At 44.8% G+C, this 18,965-nt stretch overlaps 1 protein-coding gene across 8 annotated transcripts in view; it reads right to left on the bottom strand.

The window, feature by feature from the left end:
- LOC126997444 (formin-binding protein 1 homolog) overlaps window positions 1-18,965 on the bottom strand; it is a 162,407-nt gene that overhangs the window by 85,136 nt on the left and 58,306 nt on the right. For 6 of the 8 annotated variants that reach the window (XM_050858535.1, XM_050858539.1, XM_050858540.1 and 3 more), the window contains exons 1-2: window positions 4,462-4,596; window positions 216-941 (exon numbers count right to left, since the gene is read on the bottom strand). The exons of 1 other annotated variant lie outside the window; for it this stretch is intronic. In XM_050858535.1, coding sequence (XP_050714492.1) covers window positions 216-272 — 57 coding nt within the window. In that variant the 5' untranslated portion in view covers window positions 273-941; window positions 4,462-4,596. Of the gene's footprint in view, window positions 1-215; window positions 942-4,461; window positions 4,598-18,965 lie in introns of those variants that run through there. One more of the 8 variants, XM_050858536.1, reaches the window with a different exon arrangement.

Genomic DNA, 18,965 nt, shown 5'->3' with positions numbered 1-18,965 from the left:
CTAAATACACGTTCTGATTACAATTCCACACACACACACAAACACACACACACACACACGCACACACACACACACACACACACTACTACTACTACTACTACTATAACTTGCAGCCGTTATAACCGACATTTCATCACTAAATACATTCTGATTACAATTCCACACACACACACACACACACACACACACACACACACACACACACACACACTCACCTTCGTCTCGTTGAACTTATTGTAGGAGAGCAACACCTCGTCACACCTGTACACCATGTTTGCGGCTCAGGTAAACACGACACAGGTAGACGTAGACAAAAGGTAAACAAACACACACACGAACACACTCACAAACACCACCACCACCACCAACACTAACACAAAGTAACGCAACACAAGCTCTGAGTATTGTTGTGTTGTTATTCTGTTCTTCACTTTCCTTTTCTTCTGTAAGCTCTCTTGGTCTGAATGGATGGATTGATGGATGAGTGGAAGAGGGTGGAAGGAAGAGAATGGTTACGTTTGAGTATTCCTTCCCTCACTTTCCTCTTTCAACCTGACCAACTTTTTTTCCTTCCTTTCGATAACTTATTTTCTCTATCTCCCTTTTCTTCTCTCTATCTTTCAGTATCTCATTCAGACTATTTCATTCGTCACTATATGTTGGTCATGTATCGCTTATATATATATTTTTTCTCTACTTTTCTTTTTTTTCACACTTTTCTTGAGCTTTTCCTATATGCTGTTTCCTTCCTCTTTTTTACTTTTCCTTCTTTCTCCTTACGTCCGTCTTTTCTTCTTATTTTCCTTGCTGTTTTGTGATTTTGTTTTCTTTTTTTCTCTCTTTTCATTAATATGTATTTTTTCCTTCTTTTTGTCTGGATTTTTCAAGGCTTTGTATATTTTTTCCTCTCCCTTTTCTCCCGTTCGTATTTTTTTGCACTCCTGTTAATTTTGCAAAGAAAATTTATGAGGTGTCAATATTATCATCATTATAACCAAGTTTATGATGGGCAAACTCTCTCTCTCTCTCTCTCTCTCTCTCTCTCTCTCTCTCTCTCTCTCATCACCATCACCACCCATCACCATCATATTCCCCTCAGATACTTGACCCTTCCTCCTCCTCCTCCTCCTCCTCCTCCTCTTCCTTCCTTTTAGGCTCCAAACAGGATACAGGTAGGATGAGAGAGAGAGAGAGAGAGAGAGAGAGAGAGAGAGAGAGAGAGAGAGAGAGAGAGAGAGAGAGAGAGAGAGAGAGAGAGAGAGAGAGAGAGTTGCGCAAGGGAGGTAAGTGAGGGGAATGAGTTGGGGAGGAGAGAAAGAGGGGAGGGGGGAGAGGGAAGAGGGGAGATAAAAGAGACTGGGCTATGGGACAGAGGGGAGAGATGGGGAAGATGGGGAGGAGGGGAGAAGGAGGAGGGGGGGGGTAATTGTCAGGGGGATGAGGAGGAGTAGGAGGTAGATGAGAAGATTGCCCAGTTCAATTGATCCCCGTGCTAACCCCCCACTCCCCACCCCCCTCCCCTTTCCCCATCTCTCCCTCCCTTCCCCTCACTCAGTTGACCTCATGACAACCTCTATGGCAGCTCGCACGCTTCTCTCTCTCTCTCTCTCTCTCTCTCTCTCTCTTATTTATATTCACTCGATACTTCCTTTGATTGCAACTAAGCTTCTCCTTGTATGGGGATGCAGGAGGAGGAGGAGGAGGAGGAAGAGGAGGAGGAAGGGAGGGGAGAAGAAAAGAGAAAAGTGAAGAAAAAGGAAAGAGGGAGGAGTGGAGTAGAAAAGGTTGGGAAGAGGAGGTAAAGAAAAATAAAGAAGGGGAGAGGAGGAAAAATGGGGAGAAGGGGAGAAGAGAATGGAAGGGAAGGGAGAGAAGAATGTAAGTGTGGAGGGATATTGTAATAGGAGTGATGCTGGAGGGGGGGGTAAGAGGGAGAAGGAGAGAAAAGATGGTTATGGGGTGAAATGGAGAGAGGAGGAGGAGGAGGAGGAGGAGGAGGATGGAGAGATGAAGATCGTGAAGGTGATGTTAGATGGGTTTGAGACCGAGGGAGGAGGAGGAGGAGGAGGAGGAGTAGGAGGAGGAGGAGGGCACGTTAGTAGAATACCCAACAACAAACCTTTCTGGAGTACACACACACACACACACACACACACACACACACCAGTTCTCTCCCCGCCCGAGGCACCGTTGGGGTATATCGAGAGAGAGAGAGAGAGAGAGAGAGAGAGAGAGAGAGAGAGAGAGAGAGAGAGAGAGAGAGAGAGAGAGAGAGAGAGAGAGAGCAAGCAGGTGAGGATTTAAACTAGACGGAAATGCCAAGTAGATTCTCCTGTTCTCCTCCTCCTCCTTCTCCTCCTCCTCCTTCTCCTTCTCCTCCTTCTCCTCCTCCTCCCTTATTATTCCGTCTTGTCCTTCCTCCTCTATGTGTTTTCTTCCTCACTCTCCCTTTCTCGCCTCCTAAATATACAGGTAATGTGATTGGATGAGAAGGGAGAGAAGGAGGAAGGGAGGAAGGGAGATGTAACTGAGCCCCATCTCGAAAATGAAGAGGGAGAAGAAGGAGAAGGAAGAGAGAACGAAGATGCGAAGGAAAGAGATGAGGAAGATGGAGAAAATAGGGAAGGTAATGCAGGAATGAGATGATAAAGGAAAACGAGGGAAGAAGATGCGAATGGAGGGGATGAGAAGAGATGAGAAGAGATGAAAAGAATAGGGAGGCTGATAAAGGAATGGGATAAGGAGGGAGAAGAAGGAGATAACGAAGATGCGAAGGAAGGAGATGAGAAGACTGTGATAATATGTAGTGATGCAGGTATGGAGGTGAAGTGGATGAGCGGTGTGTTCTTGAGATGAGATGAGAATGGATGAGATGGATAGAGATAAACAGAGACAGAGACTTGAGGTAAAGAGGGTTGCAGAGTGATGGGGAAATACTGAGGATTGCAGGAAACACTTGAGACTGAAGGGAATGATTCGAGTAGGACTGAAGATGAAGTAGAGGAAGAGGGAGATGAAAGATGCTGCGGAGGAGGTGTTGGAGAGATGAAGAAGTGGTTCGGGAAGGTGAGGAAGGCTTGAGGATGCTGAGGAAAAGTTGGGGGGTACTGGGAAAGGACTGGGGAGGATGAGGAAGAGATGGGATAGGTGGGAAGGAGTTAAGGATGCTGGGGAAAGGATGGGGGAAGCTGGGAAAGAATTGGGGAATGTAAGAGAGTTTTAACGATGCCGAGGAAGAGATGGGGAAGGTAGAAAAGGGTTGACTAAGATGAGGAAGGATGGGAAGCTGGGAAAAAGAAGGGGAACGAAAGAGAGAGTTATGGAAGATGGGGAAAAAGACAGGGAAGGTTAGAAAGAGTTAGGGAAGATAGGAAAGAGATGGAGAAGGTAAGAAAGAGTTGGAGAAGTGGGGAAGAGATGGGGAAGCTGGGAATAAGGTTGGGAAGGTGAGAAAGAGCTGGGGAAGATAGGGAAAAAGACAGGGAAGGTAAGAAGGAGTTGGGGAAGATAAGGAAGAGATGGGGAAGGTAAGAAAGAGTTGGGGTAGATGGGGAAGAGATGGGGAAGCTGGGAATAAGATTGGGAAGGTGAGAAAGAGCTGGGGAAAATGGGAAACGATAAGAAAGAGTTGGGGAAGATGGGGAGGAGATGGGGAGGGTAAGAAAGAGTTGAGGAAGTGGGGAAAAGATGGGGAAGCTGAGGATGACGGAAAATGAGGACGAGAACAGGTAGGAAGGACTGGAGACGCTGGGGATAGGCTCATGATTTTTAAAGGACTTGAGGAGGCTGGGGAAGAGTTGGGGGTGTGGGGAGGACTAGTTGGGGAGTAGGGGGATAGCCGTATGAACCCGTTACTCTGAAGGGCACCGCCGCTCTAAGGCCGCTCACTCCCCCAACCCTCAACTTTCATCTCCCCACCGCCAGCTTCCTCCCCATCCCTACCCCGACTCTCCTACCTTGCCCCTCTCTTATTTAACTACTTGCATTGTCTTCTAACGCCAAGCAAACACACACACACACACACACACACACACACACACACACACACACACACACACACACACACACACACAGCTCTTACGTGGGCAGCCAGACAGGTATGAAAGCAGGTATACCGTACACACACACACACACACACACACACATACACACACACACGGACACAGACGGGAGCTATTTTTTTTTCCTGTTTTGTCTCCTTCACTCCGTTATTTTTGTCCTTCGTTCCCTCGGTCACTGTTCACTGCTCTCACTGTCTCGTTAGCGACCACAAGGTATGTGTGTGGGTGTTTGTGACTCACCACCACCACCTCCACCATCACCACCAAAAGACGAAAAGAATAAAGGGGAAGGGGATGGAGAATAAGAACCGAGGGATGTGATGGTGAGGGAGGGTCGCACACACATACACACACACGCACACGTAATCAAATGTAATGCACATGAACACGCGATACGTACACGCACGCACACACGCACGCGAGGTGACACACACACAGAGGCACGTGCACGGCAGGTGACTAGCCGCTACTGACGCAGTGTGACGCTCACCACCACCATCACCACCACCATCACCGCCAGCACCTTCCAGCGACGGGGGGGGGGGGAGGGAGCGGGAGAGCGGGGTGCCTACTCTTCACACCATCGCAAACACACCGCCACCACGCCCTCCCACGCACACCCACGCCCTGATACCCGACGCTAAACACACAGTAGACCCTCAACGAACCTCCCGTCACCCAGAAAACCTCTAAAATGCGCTACAAAAACGAGGAATAACACCCAGACATCCACTCGTTGGCACCTCATTCAACAGCCTCCCTAGAAAGTGCGGTTAGTTGCTGGATGTCCCCAACTCGCACCTGGGACACCAAACCTCACCCCGGGGACACGAGCACTGCCTGGGGACCTCACACACCCCTTGGACATAACAACAGAAGGAGGGAGGGCGATCATAAAGGTGTCAAAATCAGGAGGTGGGTGTGGGCGTCGCAAGGCCTGGAAACGTAAACAAAACCCACGTGTCGGCATCATCGTCCAGAGCCATTAGAGGGCCCCGGACCGAGCGTGGGGGCCGCCGCCGGGGAGGAGCGAGGGGGGCTGGGTGGGTCTCATGCTTCTGACGGGGCCCTGAAAACACTGGGATCACACAGGTTGCTTTGCTGTGCCCCCGTCTCTCTCTCTCTCTTTCTCTCTCTCTTGAACATTAAAGTGGTGGAGTGGTTAGCATATTCGACTCACAACCGATAGATCCCTCGTTCGATTCCAGGGCGAAGGGGAGAAGTATGGGGAGTTTTCTTACACCTGTGCCCCTCCAAGACCCTTTTCATCCAGCACACACACACACACACACATTATACAGTGGTGGAGTGGTTAGCATATTCGACTCACAACCGATATATCCCTCCTTCGATTCCAAGGCGAAGGGGAGATCGGATGGGTAGTTTTCTAACACCTGTGCCACCCGATACCCTTCCCATCCAGCACACACACACACACACACACACACACACACACTGCATTACCAAACAATGACACCAACAAACGATTACAAGGCGCACAAGACAGACGAGGGAGGGAAGAAGGGAATAAATTAGGGTCGGAAGGAAGGCGGGTACGAACTTTATAGGGACAGGAGAGGTGGAGGTATTGGCGAAGAAGGGAGGGAGGAGGGAGGGGAGTGGAGGGAAGGAGGTAGGGATGAGAGGGAAGGGTTAAAAGGTATGGATGGATTAGGGGAGGGACGAAAGTAGGGAGGAAGGGAGGGATTATGATACACGAAAATAATGAAAGGGAGAGGGAGAGAATGGTTTGTTGTGGAGGGAAGGGAGAGGGAGAAAAGGGAGGGTATTGCTCTGAGGGTCAAGGTAAGGGAGGAGGAGGAGAAGGAGAAGAAGGAGGAGGAGGAGGAGGGAGGAGGACAAGCAGGTGATTCTCGACACACACACACACACACACACACACACACACACACACACGTACGTTTTTACTTCATATCTGATTCCAAAGTTTTAACTAAGGAGACGAGGAAATTGGGTTATACTTTCTTCCACGACAGCAAGAGGAGGGAAGGAGCAAGAGAGGAAGGAGGAGGAGGAGGAGGAGGAGGAGGAGGAGGGAGAGGGGAGGAGCATAATTATGATAATGGAACAATATATTATGGAGGAATTGTGACTGGCTTTTTGTGTGCGTTGCAGTAGTAGTAGTAGTAGTAGTAGTAGTAGTAGTAGTAGTAGTAGTAGTAGTTGGAGGAGGAGGAGAAATATTGTACTTGCGCTTAATTATACTTCAGCTAACTTAGTAACTTCTTCCTTCCTTCTTTCCTTCCATTTCTTTCCCACTTTCTTTACTCCTCTCTCTCTCTCTCTCTCTCTCTCTCTCCTATTATCGCCTTTCAATTTCTTAAGAATATGGAAATGAAATGAATGAAATAAAAAGTGGTCGAAAAAGAAAAGTAATAATAATAATAATAATAATAATAATAATAATAATAATAATAATAATAATAATAATAATAATAATCGAAATCCAGAGAAGAAAGATTACCAGACACTCAGACAGACAGACAAACAGACACAGACACACATAAACACATAAACACACACAGACACGCACATATCCTTACGACACGAACACGGAGGAGGAGGAGGAGGAGGAGGAGGAAGGAGGAAGGAGGAGGAAGACACATAATAATAGACCGGCCGATATCTAAGTGGAGAGAGAGAGAGAGAGAGAGAGAGAGAGAGAGAGAGAGAGAGAGAGAGAGAGAGAGAGAGAGAGAGAGAGAGAATGTCCAAAATAAAAGCAAAAACAATAAAAATAATAAAAAAAAAATAATAATAATAATAATACCATCAATAAGTCGTCCTCTTTTCCTTCTATGGTTCTAATGATGACGATGACGATAACGCAGGCGGGTGAAGGGGGGAGGGGAAGGGGGAGGGGAAGGGAGGGGGGAGGGGAAAGGAGGGGGAAGGGAAGAGGGGGGGGAGGGAAGGGGAGAAGAGCGGTCCATCACTACGCTATCTCAAGGTCAATGTTGTTGTTGTTGTTGTATTCGTTGCTGTTGTTGTTTTTCTTGTTGCACTTGACTAAACTATTATCCTCCTCCTCCTCCTCCTAGTAGTAGTAGTAGTAGTAGTAGTAGTAGTAGTAGTAGTAGTAGTAGTAGTAGTAGTAGTAGTAGTAGTAGTAGTAGTAAAAGAAGAAGAAGAAGAAGAAGAAGAAGAAGAAGAAGAAAAAGAAGAAGAAAAAGAAGAAGAAGAAGAAGAAGTAGTTGAAAAAAAATGAAGAAAAAGAAGAAAAAGAAGAACAACAACAACAACAACAACAACAAATTTAACAAGAACAACAAGAAGAAAATTGTCTACTTCCTCTTCCTCTCCATAATTTCCTTCTCCTCTTCCTATTCCTTCTTTCTCTTCCTCCTGTTTCGTTTCTCCAGTCTCCACTAATTCTTGTTCTTCCTCCAATCCATTCACCTGTTTTTTTCTCTCTCTCTTTTCCTGTTTTTCACACCTACTTTCACTTCCATATCATTTCTCATCCTTCTCTTTCATTTTCCTTCCCCATTCATTCCTCCTCCTCCTTCCCCTGCTCCTTTTCCTCCTTCTAATCCTTACCCACAGCTGTTTCTCCGCCTCCTTAATCCCTCTCTCCCCATTCACCTTTACCTTTCTCCTACCTTTGCCTACCTTTTATCTTCCTATATTCTCTCCTTTTCCAATCTTTCCATTTTACGTTGTTTCTCTATAGCAAGTTCGTCTATCATTTTCTCTTATGCCTCTATCTTCCCTTTAACATAGCCATCAATCACCATACACCTGCCTAACACCTACCTTTTGGCTCTTCCTTCTTCAGTCTTTCCAGTCTATGTTATTTCTCTAAAGCAACTTCTCTCTTGTGCTTCTAACTTGCCTCTTCCCTTTAACACAACCACCTACATAACCTCCTACTTTTTTTCTATATATTCTTTCCCTCTACAATCTTCCTTGTTCACATGTTCTCTATTGCAAATTTTCCATCGCTGTCTCTTAAGTCTCTTCCTTTTAAAACAACCACCTACATAACTTCCTACCTTATTTTCTACCTATTCTTTCCTTCCACAATCTTTCTCGTTCACGTGTTCTTTATAGCATTTTCCTTTATCTCTTGTCTGTTATGTCTCTTCCTTTTAACACAACCACCTATCACCATCTACCTCTTATCTACCTATTCTTTACCTCTTTTATCTTTCCAGTATACGTTGATTCCCTATACCAACTTCCTCTAACACTTGTCTCTAATACTTCTTCCTTTAACCTATAACCACCTACCACCTACGTTCTGTACCTACCCACCTACCTACCCATCCACTTACCTTCCTATACCCACTGACACCACTCCAGCCACCTGCCTCTGTTACCTCACCTTGCCCACCTGTCCGCCCCACCTGGCTCTTATTAAGCACTTCACACCTGGCCTTTCGTTGAAGTATCGCCTCATCTCTGTGCCTCTCATCCCCTATATATCATGCACTTCAAGCCTCTCTCTTCCGCTAGGTGATTCATTTTTTTTTTTTCTTGGGTTGTTTTTCTTGTCTTTGTTTATCTCGTTTCTGTACCTCGTCTTACTTTCTCTCGCCTCTTACTTTCTTTCTTTTCCCTCTTACTTTTCTTTATATTTTCATTCCTTTGTTCGTTCTTTTTCTCCACTATTTCCTACTTCTTTTTTTTCTTATTCCAGCTTCCATAACCTTTCTCTTCCCTTCTTTCTTATTTTTTTTCTTCTCCTTCCTTTCACACCCACTTATTTTTAGCCTTTACTTCCTTCTTCCACTTGACTTGACTCCACTCCACTCCACTCCACTCCACACACACACACACGCACACAGACCAAGCCACCACCGTCACAACCACGCACACAACAGGCCAACACAAAACTGAAGAGGAGGGAGAGGTATAGGGAAGGGAAGAAGAGGAGAGAGGGAGAGAAATGGAAGAAGGGAGGGAAGAAGGGAGAGAATCAGAGGGAGGGAGTGGCCTGTCGATGGTTGCTACCCCAGGCCTTACCCTCCCTCCCTTCCTTCCCTTCCTCCCTTCTCTCTCAAAGTCAGGGTTAAAATAAAAGAAGGCAAAGGAAGGGAGGAGAAGGAGGAGGAGGTGGTGTTGGAGGAGGAAGAGGAGGAGGAGGAAGAGGAGGAAGTGGTGTTGAAGGAGGAGCAGGAGGAGGAAGAGGAGGAGGTGAAGGAGGAGGTGGAGGAAGGAAGGTTGTAAATGCCGGCGGAAGGGAAGGAAATAGAAAAAAAATAATGAGGGTGATAATCATAAAAATAATGTGAGGGAATGAAAAATGAAGGAAAAAGGACAACCAAGAAAGGAAGGAAGGAAGGAAAGAAGGAAAATGAGGAAGAACGAAAGGAATGAAGGAAGGAAAGAAGGAAAATGAGGAAGAACGAAAGGAATGAAGGAAGGAAAGAAGGAAAATGAGGAAGAACGAAAGAAATGAAGGAAGGAAGGAAGGAAAATGAGGAAGAACGAAAGGAATGAAGGAAGGAAGGAAGGAAAATGAGGAAGAACGAAAGGAATGAAGGAAAACAGGAAGGACAAACATAAAAAAACAAAAGAAAGTGGGAAAGGAGGAGAACAGAAGCGAAAGAAGTTGGGAAGGACAGACGGATGGAATGAAAGAAAACGAGAAGGAGAAAGACCGATACCAATGAAGGATAACAGGAAGGAAGAACGAAAGAAATTGAAGAAACAAGGAAGGAAGAATAAACGGGGAAAAAATGAAAGAAATTATGAAAGACGGACGAAAGAAATGAAGAAAAATGCAAAGGAAGGACAGAAGGAATGGTATAAACTTGGAAAGAAGGGAAAGAATTATAGAAAGTGGAAAGGAGGGAAGAAGGGAAGGAGGGAGAAGGGAAGGAATTTGAAGGTAAGGAGGGAGGGAAGGTAAAGAAGGAGGGAGAAGAACGGAAAGAGGGAGAAAGGAAGGAGAGAGAGGAGGGAAGGGAAGAAGATGAAGGGAAGGAGGGAGAAGATAAAGACGGAGAAAAGAAGGAGAGAGGAGGGAAGGAAGAAGGGAGGGAAGGAAAGAAGGGAGGGAAAGAGGGAGGGAGAGACGAAGGCAATTGCTCTGATCCCTGCCTACTTCTCCCTCCCTTTCCCTTTCCCTTTCCCTCTCCCTCTCCCTTCTTCCTTTCCTCCCTCCCTCCCTCCGTCCCTCCGTCACCTTACTGAACACCCACGATATTGATCTCCTAGGCCCTCTGTGTGTGTGTGTGTGTGTGTGTGTGTGTGTGTGTGTGTGTGTGTGTGTGTGTGTGTGTGTGTGTATGAGGGCGAGAGGAAGGAAGAGGATTTAGATAAGCAACAAATCCCAAATTCTCTCTCTCTCTCTCTCGCAGACTGACACATACACAGAACAAATTAATAGATAAGCAAAAGATAAGAGAGAGAGAGAGAGAGAGAGAGAGAGAGAGAGAGAGAGAGAGAGAGAGAGAGAGAGAGAGAGAGAGAGAGAGAGAGAGAGAGAGAGAGAGAGAGAGAGAGAGAGAGAGAGAGAGAGAGAGAGAGAGAGAGAGAGAGAGAGAGAGAGAGAGAGAGAGAGAGAGACCAAGATAAAAACATAAGAAAACTGCAAACAAAATGTAAATAAGAAATGGAAAATACAACAACAAAAACAACAAAAATAAACGTACAAATAAAAAATAAAGATAAATAAGAAAAATAAATAAATACCCAACTTATTCATCTTCTTTACCTCCTCCTCCTCCTCCTCGTTCTTCTTCCTCCTCCTCGTTCTTCTTCCTCCTCCTCCTCCTCCTCGTTCTTCTTCCTCCTCCTCGTTCTTCTTCCTCCTCCTCGTTCTTCTTCCTCCTCCTCGTTCTTCCTCCTCCTCTTCCTCCTCCTCCTCCTACTCCTCCTCCTCCTCCTCCTCCTTTCATTCTTCTTCCCACACGTCCTGTCAGTCACTCATGCAAGCAGTATAGCCACGTGGGCTGATCCCTAGATGGCAACACTGCTTCGGCTGGACAGGGTCAAACGAGGTCACTCCCACCTGAGATGACCTCGCCGCCCACCTGTACCCTGCCTTCACCTTTCCCTTCCCACCTTGAAAGAACCTTGACGGGATATTTCGGAGACCAAGCAAACCACCCTTTCGTTATCTCCCTATCCTTCACCTCCCTCTTCCCACTCCCTTCCCCCTTTTTTTCCTCTCCCTTTACATGTCTTTCTCTTTCCTTCCCTTTCCTTAACTTCACTTTCCTTCCCTTCTTCACTTCCTTCCTTCTCTTCCTATCCTTCACCTCCCTATTCCCACTCCCTTCCCTTTTTCTCTTCTCCCTTTACATTTCTTTCCCTTCTCTTCCCTTTCCTTCACTTCACATTACTTCCCTTCTTCATTTCCTTCGTTCCCTTCTTATCCTTTACCTTCCTATTCTCACTCCCTTCCCCTTTTCTCTTCTCCCTTACATGTCTTTCCCTTCCCTTTCCTTCACTTCACTTCCCTTCCCTTCTTCACTTCCTTCGTTCTCTTCCTATCCTTTACCCCCCTGCTCCCTCTCCCTTCCCCCTTTTATCCATTTCCCTCCCTACCCTTCCTTTCCAGTCTCTACCCTTCCTTCTCTCTTCCTTCGTACTCTCCCTATCCTTCATCTCCCTGCTGCTTCCCCCTTCCCCCTTTTTTTTTTCTTTCTTTCTTTCTTCTTCGAGCAATAAGAAGAAAAAAATACATAATACCAAGTGATGAAAGATGAGAGGAAGAGAAAAATAACAACACCAGAAATAATGAAGCAAGGAAGATGAAAAAAAACAATACTGAAGTTAATGAAGATGAGAAAAAGAAAAAAAATGCATGTATAATACCGAGTAAATGAAGTTGAGAGGAAAAGAAAAAAAATACAAGGGAAGTGATGCGAGAAATATATGAACAGAAAAAAAATATATGATGTAAGAATTGCCAGAAGGAAAGAGAAAGGAAGAAGTGAGAAGAAGCAGGAGGAGGAGGAAGAGGAGGAGGAGGAATGAGAAGGAGGAGGAAGAGGAGGCGAGGTGTGAAGAAAAGAAGAAAGGAGACAAAGAAAAGGAAAAAAAACACGAAAGCTTAACAAGACAAGGGAAATAACAAGAGAGAGAGAGAGAGAGAGAGAGAGAGAGAGAGAGAGAGAGAGAGAGAGAGAGAGAGAGAGAGAGAGAGAGAGAGAGAGAGAGAGAGAGTGTTGAATGGGTAAGCTTCCTTTCACTTTCATTTGTGTAGGGCAAGGCATGGAGGGGGGGAGGGAGAGGGAGAGGGAGAGAGGAAGGAGAGTGGAGGAAAGGTAGACAGTGACGGAGAGGCAGCTGGAAGGAGGAGGAGGAGGAGGAGGAGGAGGAGGAGATAACGAAGATTACAGGTGTAGAGAAAGGGAAGAGGGAAGAGGAGGAGGAGGAGGAGGAGGAGAGCATGATGACAGTGATGTGTCGAGGAGGAGGAGGAGGAGGAGGAGGAGGAGGACGGAAGAATGGAATAATCAGTACTGAGAGAGAGAGAGAGAGAGAGAGAGAGAGAGAGAGAGAGAGAGAGAGAGAGAGAGAGAGAGAGAGAGAGAGAGAGAGAGAGAGAGAGAGAGAGAGAGAGAGAGAGAGAGAGGTAACTCCAACGTCTCAAGGTCACAGAATAGAAGAAAGGAAGGGAAGAAAGGAGAAAGTGTGGATGGAATAGAATAGAATGAGAAAGGATGAAACAAGAAAGAAGAAAAAGAGAAACTAGAAAAAAATGAAAAGGGGAAAGAAAAAAGCAAATGAAGAAAAGAAGAGGAAGGAAAAGAAAAGGAGAGGAGAGGAAAGGAGAGGAAAGAGGAAAAGGGAAGGAAGAGGAGTGGAGGACGGAAGGATGAGGAGGAGAGCTTTAAGATGATGCCAAATTTAGTTCCTCCTCTCCTCCTCCTCCTCCTCTTCTTCTTTTCCTCCACCACTAACTTTCTTGCCTCCAATATTATACGGTTTCATTACGGCACTTCCCAAATTTATTCTCTCTCTCTCTCTTGCGTCCTTTTTGCCCACATTTTCTTACATAATTCTCTACTTTTTTTATAATACCAAGAAGAAGAAGAAGAAGAACAACAACAACAACAACAACAACAACAACAACAACAATAATAAAAATAGCTCATAACATCAACCAAAAAAATTAAAATACTAAAAGATAAAAGAAAAAAAAATATCAGTGAATAAACAAACATTCTTTGGCACTAAAAAAACAACAACATTCCCACGTCTAATTAAAGGACACACACACACACACACACGCACACACACACACACACACACACACACACACACACACACACACACACACACACACACACACATGCCCACGCCGCCCCGCCTATTCCTTACGTAAGACAAAATGTGGGTCACGGGTATGCATGCCTTCAGTCTCTCTCTCTCTCTCTCATGACCTCCTTCACGGATCACCTCTCTCACCCTCCTCCTCCTCCCCCTCCTTTCCTCCCGGCATCTCGACTGTCACTTTTTTTCCCTCCCTCTGTGTCTTTCACCTCCCCTTCCCCTCTTCCCTCTCTCCCTCCCCTTCCCTCCCCTCCCCTCCCCTCTACTTCTCTTCCCAGCTGGCGTATACAAGCTTTACTCCCCCCAGTTTTTCTCTCCCTCCCTCCCCTTCTCCTCCTCCTCCCCCTCCACCACACACACCTGTTAACATCACACACCTGCCTTCGTCTGTCCCTGTCTGTCACCACCACCATCACCACCATGCACCTGTCCTGGCCACACACCTGTCTTCGTTTGTTCTGTTTCTGTCATCTCTCAGGACCTTTAAATCTCACATGTGTTAACTTCTCCTCTCTCTTTTCTCCTCCTCCTCCTCCTCCTCCTCCTCCTCCTCTTCTTACTGACCATGTGGCTGGACTTTCAATTACGTTCTCTTTGGAGGATTTGAACTCTAATATATTTCTTGTAAGTCGTTGTCGTTCTCTCTCTCTCTCTCTCTCTCTCTCTCTACGAATCAATTAGTTTAGGCAATTTATCTGTGCTTCCTGTCTGTCTGTCTTTTTGTCTGTCTGTCTGTCTGCCTATCTGTTTGTCTGTCTGTCTGTCTCTCTATCCCGATGGCAGTTTAATTAATTCTGTCATCAATTCTAATTTCTGTCTGTGTTAAGTAAAAGAAAACAACAATAAAAAGAATAAAACGAAACAAAACAGCAGCAGCAACAACAACAACAACAACAACATCAACAACAACATCAACCACAACAACAACAACAATGACGACAATGACGAAAAAAAATAACAAGAAGCCTAACATGCGTAGAATCGGGTCCATTTCCGGTGCCACGACAAAAAAAGAAAAAAATAACAGGTTAGGGGGGGAGAGACAATGGCAGGAAGATGGGACCCGGGTGAGGAGGTGACGGGCAGGCTTTGGTAATGGGGGAGGTGACGGGCAGACTTCGGTAATGGGGGTGACGGGAAGGGAAAGAAATAGGTATGACGGGAAGGTAAAGAAATGGTGGGCAAAGTAATGGAGGAGGTGATGGGCAGGATTTGGTAATGGGGGTGATGGGGAGGGAAAGAAATATGGGTGACGAGCATGTATAGAAATGGTAGGCAAAGTAATAGAAGACGTGACGGGTAGACTTTGGTAATGGGTGTGACGGGGAGATAAAGAAATGGGGGGGTGACGGGAAGATATAGGAATGGAAGGTGATGGGTAGGCTTTACAAATGGAGGTAGTAATGGTTAGGTTTAGTAATGGAGATGGTGATGGTTGGAGGGAAGGAAGGGAGGGGACGGAAGGAAGGGAGAAATGAAGGGAGGAAGAAAGAAAGCAAAGAAGAGGGGCAGAAAGGAGGGAAGAGATATAGGAAGGAAGGATATAAGGAGGGAATTGAGGAAGGAAGGAAGGGTGAAAATTAAACGAGAAAAGAGAAAAGAAAAATAAATTATAAGAAAAAGAAATAAAAATAGACAAGAAGACAATAAGAAAAAACATAGAAAAAAATTAAGAAAACAAAATATAACCAAGGAAATAAGGAAGGAAGGGAGGAAAGAAAAAGGAAGGAAAGAAAAAGGAAGGAAGGAAGACAGGAAGCAACATAGGTAAGAGGATGAAGATGGTGATGGGTAGGTTACATAAATGGGGAAATCAAAAGTGAAACCGATAATGGGCGGCCTATATTAAAGGTGATGGGTAGGCTATAGCAATGGGAGGTGTTGGGTAGGTTTAGTAATGGATGGGGTGATGGGTGGGCTATGGGGAGGCGGTGGCTGAGTTGGCAGAGTGACGGCGCCGCGTTCAGGAGAACGCAAGTTCAATCCCCGCCCGGTGCCACCAAGCTGGGATTTTTCAGCCGCCGCCGAGTGGCTTAAAACTAGCCACATGCTGTCCAGAAGACCACCTATCAACCCAGACTCTAGATTCTAGGATTAAAGATGAGCTCCGGGAGGGAAGCATGAGCCAGTGCAAGATGGCGCCACTATAAACACTCGCCTGCGCCAGAACGGGCTGGGCCGACCATCAGGCCTCACCGGGAAGAAGCCTACCGGCGCAATAGGCTGCGACGTAAAAAAATACAAAAAAATAAAAAAAATAAAAAGTGGGTAGTATATAGGAATGGAAGTGACGGATGATGGTTAGATTTAGTAATGGAAATGGTGACAGTTATTTAGGTGATGGGTAGGTTACAGAAATGGAGAAATCAATAATAAAGGTGATGGGTAGCCTGTAATGAAGAAATGGGAGATAATGGGTAGACTATAGTAATGGAAGATTATGAACAGGCTATAGAAATGGGTAGGTTGTAATGGAATAGAAGGGTAGGTTGTGATGTAAGAGATGGGCAGGCTATAGAAATGGGTAGGTTGTAATGGAATAGAAGGGTAGGTTGTGATGTAAGAGATGGGCAGGCTATAGAAATGGGTAGGTTGTAATGGAATAGAAGGGTAGGTTGTGATGTAAGAGATGGGCAGGCTATAGAAATGGGTAGGTTATAATCGAAAAGAAAGGAAGGTTGTGACGTAGGAGACGGGCAGGCTATTGAAATGGAGTTGACGAATATCCGAGTAGCCTGCAATGGAAATGGGAAAGCTGTAACGGTGGTGATGGGTAGGTTACAGAAACAGGAGTGACGGGACAGCAATGGTAATGAGAGAGATAAGTAGCCAATATAACAGAGGTGATGGGAAGGCTATCAAATGAAGATGGGTAGGCTATAGTTATGGGGAGGTGATGGGTAGGCTATATAATGGAGGTGATGGGTAGGTTAGATAATGGAGGTGACGGATAGCATATGAAATAGTTAGATGGGTGATGAGAATACACTAATAGGTTCAAGATAAAGAGGTTTCACACGCTTGTATTTCGACTCAGGAGCTCGGGAGGGAAGCAATTACTATATACATGAGATAAGATAAGATAATGTTTGTGAGAAAAATAATGGGAATAAAAATAATGACAATGACACTAGCGCTGACGTAAACAAAAATAACGAAGAAAAATACAATGAAAAACGACTACTACTACTACTACTACTACTACTACTACTACTACTACTGCTGCTACTACAACTTCTACTACTACTACTACTACTACTACTACCCCAACTACACAACCAGTAAAAATTAGTGTTCGTCATGTCAAGGGAAACTAAGAAAAAAAATGAATTGAAAGAAAAATGAGGACAAAACGAACACAAAGTAAATGATGTAACCGTTTACACTAAATTTCTTCACACACACACACACACACACACACACACACACACACACACACACACGTATATACCTTTTTAATACTCACCACCAGACCTTCAACCGACTCCACCTCCTCCTCCTCCTCCTCCTCCTCGGTCACTTACCTGAAACGAAGGGAAGGAAATAATTAGTCAACACAATCACGTACAGGTTGTGACATATAAGGCAAGGTGAAGACGTTACCTAATGAGTATATTTATTCTTCTTTATCATTTGTATTCAACCCTTCACCATGCTATTATTATTATTATTATTATTATTATTATTATTATTATTATTATTATTATTATTAGATTCTCCTGCAGATCAATAATGAACAAAACATAAAAGAGCAAGAACAAGATGAAAATGAAGAATGATACGAACAAATAATAGGAAAATAAGACAAATGAGAAATGAATATGAAAGAAAAGATATTAATAACAAGAGAATAAGAAAGATTAGAAACACAAGAAAATAAAAATAAATGAAAGAGAAAATAATAAGTAGGAGAAAAAGAAGAAAACTAAAGAACAAACAAAAGTAGAAGAAAATTTAAAAAGAATGAAGTGAATATATACAACCGTAGCCGCAGAGTTAAATTAAAAAAAAAATAATAATAATAAAACGGAGAAAAAAATATCTGCCAAAAAAACACAAAATAAAAAACAAAATAAAATACAACAGCAGGCTCCACATCACACCATCCGCATGCTATTGCTTCCCAGACGTACCACTACACCTTTGTATGCAGGATCACGCCCTTCCATGTAGAATTCAACACTATTCGTTGGTATTCCACTCCCTTACGAAAACCTAGCAAGTGTTGACATCGAATCTGTTAACGAAACCGTACCCGTCACCACCATCACCATCACCACCTACGTCACCACAATCGTCAACAGTACCACCTTCAGCACCATCACCACCACAAGAAGAAGATGAAGATGATGATGATGATGATGAAGAAACATAGAAGTAGTAGTAGTAGTAGTAGTAGTAGTAGTAGTAGTAGTAGTAGTAGTAGTAGTAGTAGTAGTAGAGGAAAATAAATAGATGAACAAGAACAAGAACAAAAACAAGAGGAAGAATTAAAAAATGATGATAATGATGAAGAAATAAAGAACAATAGAAAAAGAGAAGAGAGCAACAACAACAACAACAACAACAACAACAACAACAACAACAACAACAACAGGGGTTTCTCTGGAGGCAGCCCGTGACATCACTTCCTGCACACCTGCCCTATATACCTGACTTGGGCAAAGGGGGAGGGAAGGAAGGCAGGAAGGGAAGGGCAGGAAAGGGAACGGACGGGAAGTGGAGGAAGGAAGAGAAAAGGAAGGATGGAAGAAAGGAGGGAAGGAAGGGAAGGAGGGAAGGGAAGGAAGGAAGGAAGGAAAGGAGGGAAGGGAAGGAAGGAAGTAAGGGAGGAAGAAAGAAAGCAAAGAAGAGGGGCAGAAAGGAGGGAAGAGATAGAGGAAGGAAGGATATAAGGAGGGAATTAAGGAAGGAAGGAAGGATGAAAATTAAACGAGAAAAGAAAAATAAATTATACGAAAAAGAAATAAAAAGACAAGAAGACATTAAGAAAAAATATAGAAAAAAAAAGAAAAGAAAAAGGAGGAATATAACCAAGGAAATAAGGAAGGAAGAGAAGAAAAAAAAAGGAAGGAAGGAAGACAGGAAGGAAGACAGGAAGCAACAGAGGTAAGAGGAAGATCTATGTCTGTGGGAACGGGGGGAAGAGAGGAAAGGGGAGGAGGGGGAGGAGGAGGAGGAAGAATGAGTACTTACGGGAGGAAGAGGTTATGACAGAAGGGTGAGGAACATGTCAAAGGGGGAGAGGGGAGGAAGGGAGAGGAGGGGGAGTTACAGAGTGGGGAGGGGAAGAGAAGCGTGGATGAGGAAAGATGTGTAGAGGAAGGAGGAGAGGGAGAGAATGGGAAGAAAGGGAGGGATGCGGTGTCGGGGAAGGTAGGAGGAGGAAGAGGGAGAGAGAGAGAAGGGAGGGAGGAAAGATATGTAGGGGAAGGCTGAGAAAGGAAGAAGAGGGAAGGAAAGAGAGAAGGAAGGGAGGTAAGACATACGGGAAGGTAGAAGGAAGGAGGAAAAGGGAGGAAAGATGAGTAGGGGAAGGTAATAAGAGGAAGGGGGAAGAAGAGAGAGAAGGAAGGGAGGAAAGATGTGTAAAGAAAGGTAGAAGGAGGAGGAGGAAGAGGGAGAGAAGGGAAGAAAAGAAAGAAGAGA

The sequence above is a fragment of the Eriocheir sinensis genome, chromosome 12 (genome assembly GCF_024679095.1).
Source record: "Eriocheir sinensis breed Jianghai 21 chromosome 12, ASM2467909v1, whole genome shotgun sequence".
In the NCBI taxonomy this organism is placed as follows: domain Eukaryota; kingdom Metazoa; phylum Arthropoda; class Malacostraca; order Decapoda; family Varunidae; genus Eriocheir; species Eriocheir sinensis.
Note: the sequence above shows the minus strand (reverse complement) of the source record. Positions and strands in the feature narration are given on the sequence as shown.